At 33.9% G+C, this 7,258-nt stretch overlaps 1 protein-coding gene across 1 annotated transcript; it reads left to right on the top strand.

Annotated features, from left to right (window-relative positions):
- The first annotated feature begins 4,818 nt into the window (after nt 1-4,818).
- On the top strand, nt 4,819-6,789 carry LOC114272732 (akuammiline synthase 1). Its single transcript, XM_082920921.1, has 2 exons — nt 4,819-5,626; nt 5,957-6,789. Exons 1-2 carry the CDS (start codon nt 4,953-4,955, stop codon nt 6,621-6,623), a joined length of 1,341 nt encoding a protein of 446 aa, XP_082777047.1. The 5' UTR covers nt 4,819-4,952; the 3' UTR covers nt 6,624-6,789.
- The last annotated feature ends 469 nt before the right edge of the window (nt 6,790-7,258 follow it).

The following is a 7,258-nucleotide window of genomic DNA, read 5'->3' as shown; positions in this document are numbered from 1 at the left end:
ATAATATTTGTGATTTTTTACTATGATTTATTGTGATATTAGTTATAACTCATTTTAGTGTTATTGTGATATTGGTTATAATATTATTTTAGTTATGATCTAAAATATCTTTTCTTATACCTCATGCAGTGTTTAGTTATAACATTTTTTTTAGTTATAATTGACAATGATTTAGTTATGACATTTGTGGTATGGTAATCAACATCATAAATGTCATAACTTGCATAAGGGTGTATACCATAACATGATCCAAATAAAAATACTTCGAATTCAAAAATAAAATAAAATAATTTTAAAATGCATTTTTCTTCTTTTTGTAAAAAAAAAAAAAAAAAAATCATGGACTATAGCGATCACGGTTTCTAACTCGACCTTTATGGTGTTTCGGAGTCGGATTTTGTGGTTTAATGTTGTTGTTTATGTCTTTTCCTCCTCCTAGTCTTTGAATTTGAGTTTGGGAATGCCTTGGGTGTGATTAGAACAGGTTGGTTGGTTGCTGGCCTAAAACCTTGTTGCCCAGAATTTTGGTCTCCCGCTCGAGCGGGGTTTGCAATCATTTAGTACTTTGTGTGTCCACAAAAATACTGCAGAAGTGTTTTTCACGATCGAGTAGAGTTTCTTACGCTCGAGCGGGTCTGAGCTCGAGCGGGCCCTTTAGCGCTCGAGCGACTGTCTGAAGTCTATAAAATACTGGACGAGTGTATTCTACGCTCGAGCGGGTCTCATTGCGCTCGAGCGGGTAATGTCTTGCTGTTGTGTCTTGGCGCTCGAGCGGGTCTGTTTTTATGTCTGACGCTTGAGCGGACTGCGCCTATATCAGATTGCGAAAGTGACTTTTTAAATCACTTTCTGTCATTTCTCTCTCTAAAACTTTCCAAAATCCTAAGTTGAGAGCCACTCTCTCTAAAATACTCCTTTACTCTACTTTTTAGACTAGATCAGGTGATCTCTACACGCTTGTGTCTTCATTAAAAAGTTGGAGCATCTTAAGATCTACCTTTTGAACCGAATAGAGTGGGGTTTTGGCATCTTTAGAGTTCATCTCTTGCGTGGCTCATCTTCTCTTCTTGAGGTAAGGATAATCTACTCATTTTTATGAGTTTTAACATAAACATTGGTCATTTTGTATAAATGGTAAGATTTGGAACTTTTGGGAAGTTAAGGTTTAAAATTTGAAATGTTTTAAAGTGGGGTTTTCTTATTTGGGCTCCATATGTGTGTTGGGACCTTGAAAATGGATTAATTGTGTATAATGGGGGAAAATTTGGCCTTGTGGACAATATTTGAAAAAGGGGGAAAATGCCCTAATTTGAAATATATACAATATTTGTGTAAATGATGAAATCATTATAGAAATATGAAATTGGAGGAAATTGTGAGTAAATGGTGTAGTTGAATCGATGAATCACTCCCTTATGTAAAATGCGATATATTATCTGTTGAGAAATTTATTTATCTGTTTAGATATATCTGTTTTGGGCTATCGGTGGAGGATAGCCATGATTGTTGTAGAAACTGTATGATGATTAGGTAAATTGAAACTAATCAATTGGAATATGTCATTGAATATGACGGTTGGATATAAACATCGTATATGTTATTGAATCAATCATTGTATATGACAACGTGTTTAAATACATTGTATATGTATCTTGTTTGGGAGAAGAAATGGGATGCACTCAATTGTTTGAGAGGAGATAGGAGATGGATTCCATGGATAATTAAGTTGGCTGGAGTGTCCAGGGTGAAAGTCTCGAAATCTTATTTATATTTTGGGTGTTGGTTCTTTCGGACGTAGTTCTGTAAAATGGCAAGATAATGGAAGTGTATGATTGATGTATCTATATGAAGTGTTGATAATATGAGTTGTAGTCTCATTTAAACTGTTTCGATAATATTGAGATATGTCAATGAATTGATTTGGATACTTAAAGAGAAGTGGATTTGTTATGATGTAAATGTTGATTGGTTATGGAAATGGTGTAAGTTGGTTTATAAGTAGTAAACATTTATCGGATGCTAATGTTTTAGTTAATTCTCATGTAATATTTAGCATATCTCTACTGGGCATTGGCTCACCCTACTTGGGACACCATTTTTCAGGTATAGGTGATATGTCGCCTCTAAGATCTTAGATTGGGAGTTTTCGGAGTTGAAGACTCCCTTTTGTTATTTGTTTTGATGTTAAATGTAAATCCAAGCCGAGGGCTTTTATGGATAGGGTTAGAACTCTTCTTTTGTTGTAACCAAGCGATGACTTGGAAAGCTGTAAGCCCGTAGGGTATTTATTTGTTTAATATCCTTTGTAAAGAACACTCTGTTGAATGTAATATGTAACATTTCTATTATGTTTTACGGATTTTATGAATGGATGATTATGTTTTATTTTGAGGGCGTTACATGGACCACCAACAATGTAATTTTATTTTAACTTTAAATTTAAAATTGTTACATACTTTAAATTTTAATAAAAAGAATAATATTAATATCACCCACACAAAAATCTCAAAAAACTTTTTTTTTTATTTTTATTTTTAACTCTCTTAGGATGGTTTGACACACCCTAAATAAGCAGTTTGTTTATTTATTTGTTACAAGTTATTATATCACATTTTTATTTGTTTGCATATTTTTGCATAAAACGTCAATCGACTAAAAATAGACAAATTCCAAGAAAATAAAGTTTGGATTTTTAATTTATCAATTTAAATCGTAATCTTATAATATATTTTCAATCTAAATCGTATGTCTATTTTCATTAAATAAAAATGATTCAAAAAGTCTTTTAGTCATTAAACTTAATATAAGTATACATAATGACTAAAAAAAAAATTATCAGTTTTACTCAACGAAAATAATAAATAGTTTAAATTAAAAATAAATCAAAATATTTAAAATTTAGATTAGAAACTCCAAATATATTTTATTTTTTGGGTGAATAAGATATATATTACACGAGTTAGATTCTTTTTTCTTTTCTTTCTTCTTCTTCTTCTTCTTTTTTTTTGTAATTTTCTTTTCTTATAATCAATAAAAAGCATTTTTAATAATGAACACTTGTTAGAGTTGACAATTAATTGATATGATACCACCTCGATGGAATGATTTCCTTTCCTTCTAACCTTAAAATAGAATCCACCAATTGTTGGCATAAACAGTTCTGCTGGAAACCCTCAGCAGAACACGACCCTCAGCACCCCCCTCCCCCCAACCTCCATGTGGGGGGCTGTCACTGGCTGAAACTAAAAAAAAAAAAAAAAATATTTCTTAGCCAATCAAGAGAGACTCCCAGAACCCCCACTGGGGGTCTTTAGCTTTATTCTTGGCCTAAATGATCTTATTGGGCTCACTTTGCTTCGTTCCTTTCTTCTAAAAACACTTTTTAAAAAATTTTGTTCTCTTGTTTTTCGTATTTTTTTGTTTTTATTGATTTTTTTTAGTATTTTAAGTATTTTTTTTTACTTTTTAGACATACCTAACATAAATATACCTAAAAAGTAAAAAAATTATGAAAAAACATTTTAAAAATTCACTAAATACCAAAAATATAAAAAAAAACGAGAATTCAGTACATTTTTTGTATTTATATATTTATTAATTTTTTAAAATATTTTTTCAAATTTTTTTACTTTTTAAATATATGTAAGTAAGATGCATCTAAAAAAATATAAAAAAAAATGTTTAAAATTTTAAAAATATTCACTAAAAATAAAAAAAACAGGAAAACCAAAAAACTTAGCTTTTAAAAAACTGAATTCAAAAAACTCAAACCAAACACAAACTAAAGAATATCTAATTTAATAAAAATTAATTATAACTCTACAAACATTCCAAAATTTTCATAAATATACTTTAAGTTTTAAAATATTCTCTAAACTAATTTTTATAAAATGGGTAAATTATATAAATAGTGAAAAAAAAAATTAAATGTGTACATTTTTTTATAGAGAAAAAGTAATAGACAAATATAGTTTTATCAATGCCAAAATGAGATAAAGGCATGAAAAAGTCGTTGAAACGAAGAGTAACTCGGGAAACACCATGTACTCGTTAAAATTAACAAAAACATTGAATTGTAAATGAATAATTACAAGAAATTTTTTATTAGGGTATAATTCATCATTGAATAATACATAATTTTGGTGCAATCAAAAATTACTTTGAAGGATTTTTCTTTCTTTATTTTACTGATGGATACTAGAATTGAGAACCCAAATGAATACTTTATGCTATAAATGTATAGAAGATTTTCACACAATGAGAAAGATGTAAGACAGAGAATAGATGTCACATGTATGTTAAACTACTTTTATGAGTTATCTTTGTAGTGATCAACTTTATTAGTTGTGTGATTAGTGACTTAATTGTTAGCTATCTAAAAGCCGCAGAATCAATGCGAGACTGAAAATAAATACGGGAGAAGAGGGGATTGATAGCTTTCAAAAACATAGAAACCTTGCTACGCAGGGAGAAGAGGGGATTGATAGCTTTCAAAAACATAGAAACCTTGCTACGCAGAGATGGCACGAGAGATGAAATGTCCTTAATGAATAGGAGTCCATACAATTTTTTATCACTCAAAAGATCTGTTAGCAATGTATAGCGGTCAAATAGGATCATTTTCTTCTCGAGATTATATATCATATGTGTCACTTATTCATTATTTTATATTTATGTCTAATTTTATAATATAATATATATATATATATATATATATATATATATATTGCCCATTCATTGAAGAAAAAAAAACTAACTCAAATGTCAACAACTTTCATTTTCATCCCTTTAATAATTTAGAGTCACATCTAGGAACGTGGAATCGGTGTATGAACATATGTTAGGTTGCATATTTAAATGGCAAACCATGCAAAAATTTTTCACACAACTGAAAATTGTTATAAACAAACCAAGTTTTCACTCATTGTAGTACATAGGTATCGCAACAAACTATGACAGAACAACCGATGACAACAACAACGACGATGATGGAGATTAAGGTTGAGGTAATCGCTAGAGAAACCATCAAGCCATCTTCTCCGACTCCCCATCACCTTAAAACTTTCAAACTCTCTCTTATGGACCAATTCGTGCCTGCATTATACACGCCACTAGTTCTCTACTACGCCACACACGGCGGTTCTAGTTACGAAGAAAGATCCCAACTTTTAAAAAACTCCCTCTCTCAAATCCTAACTCGCTACTACCCTCTGGCTGGAAGAATCAAAGAGCCTCTCTTTGTTGATTGCAACGACGATGGAGTTGATTACATTGAAACTCGAGTCAACTGTCCAATTTCCTCCATTCTTGAGCAACCCAAGAGTGAATTACAAAACCATTTCATTCCAATCCAATTTAAGGATTCGGGGTCCGGATCTCTCTTACTCATCCAGGCTAGCTTCTTTGAATGTGGAGGAATGGCTATAGGCATCTATACTAACCACAAACTTGCCGATGCGGCCTCCTTCACCACATTCCTCAAGGCCTGGGCTGCCACTGCATCCGGATTCCCTGACGTAGTGAGTCCAGATTTCACAGCACCCTCTATATTCCCAGCAAGAGATGACTTCCAGACCCTTCCACCACAAGTTCATGAGAAACCACCACAGAATGTTGTTGTCAGGAGGTACTGTTTTGAAAATAAAATGGCTATACTCGAAATAATTTGAAAGAGAGATTTGAAGAATAAAGAATATATTCATTCATTCTCATTCTTACATAGCAGCTATATATATATGAAGTTTTAAAACAATTTTGACATTCTAATTTTAAGGCATTTTAAATACTAAAACCCACTATTTTGTAAACCACTAAAATGATAACAAAATACGATTTATTAACATACCACTAGGGACCAAATTATCAATCCATCTTGGCATTTGATTGCAAATTCTGAGTAACTTTTTGGGTAAACATGACTCCCAAATTACAAAAAACAAGTTTATTTTCTCAACAGGTACGTCTTCAACGCCTCCAAACTTCAAGCTCTAAAGGCGGAAGCAGCAAACGCAAGGGTACAACAACCTACCCGCGTGGAGGCTGTCATGGCACTCCTTTGGAAATGCGCTATGGATGCTTCTAGATCAAGATTGGGATTGGGATCAACCAATCCAAGGAGGCCATCTATATTAGTCATATCAGTAGATATGCGAGAACGTCTTGTGCCGCCATTACCAGAGAGTTCGTTCGGAAACATAGGACGCCCACTGGTAGTGCACGCCGATGATGAGAGTGAGAACGAAATGAACTTGTCAAACTTGGTAAGTAGCATAAGGGAAAGTAAGCTAGAACTAAGCAAAAATTGTGGAGTGTCGGAGATTTGTGGGTTGTTGATGGAGTTGGGAAAGTTGCAGATGAGAGGAGGTGAAGTGGATATGTATACACATACAAGTTGGAGTAGGATGCCATTGTATGAAGCTGATTTTGGGTGGGGAAAGCCAACTTGGGCGACGATTGGTCATATAGAAGTGCCTAATGTTGTTGTGTTGAGTCCTTCAAGAGATGGTGAGGGGATTGAAGCATGGGTTACCTTGATTGAAGAAGACATGGCATTTTTTGAATGTAACAAGGACTTGCTAGACTTTGCCACTATAAATCCTAGTGCTCTCAACTCTTTCAACTGAGTTAGTCCACTACTGGATCAAATCAGTCATGCAATCCAAAATCTTCAATTGTGTACGATAGTACTCCTTTTGTGTTTGATGCGTCTTTTCTGTTAAAATTGAAGTTATCTTTGTAGATACTTTCTGTTCTGTCCCCTTCAAATAAAAAAACTGTAATTCTAGTCTACTTTTGGGTGTGTTTGGTAACGTTTACGTTTTCAGTTTATATTTACAAAAATTTTATAAACTGGTTTCTGTTTATTTTTTGTTTATTTTTAGAAAAACATAAACTACAAACGCGTTTGGTAATTAACAAAATGTTTAAAAAAATTTAAAAATATAAAAAAGAATGAGAAATGGCAAGTGGCGGCGGAAAGACGGTGGTGGAAAGTGGTGACGGTGGGTGGTGGGTAGCTGGTGGTGGTGGGTGGTGGCGGGTGGGTGGTGGTGGTGGTGGTGGCAGGTGGGTGGCGGGTGGTGGTGGTAGGTGGGTGGGTGACGGTGGCGGGTGGTGGGTGGTAGCGAGTGGGTGGCGGGTGGTGGTGGCAGGTGGGTGGCGGATGGCGGGTGGTGGCGGGTGGGTGGTGGGTAGTGATGGTGGGTGGATGGGTGACGGTGGCATGTAGTGGGTGGTAGCGAGTGGGTGGTGGTGGTAG

This window comes from Camellia sinensis, chromosome 3 (assembly GCF_055761805.1).
Source record: "Camellia sinensis isolate YWXY chromosome 3, ASM5576180v1, whole genome shotgun sequence".
Classification (NCBI taxonomy): Eukaryota; Viridiplantae; Streptophyta; class Magnoliopsida; order Ericales; family Theaceae; genus Camellia; species Camellia sinensis.
The sequence above is the reverse complement of the archived record's forward strand: the minus strand, read 5'-3'. Positions and strand labels throughout refer to the sequence as shown.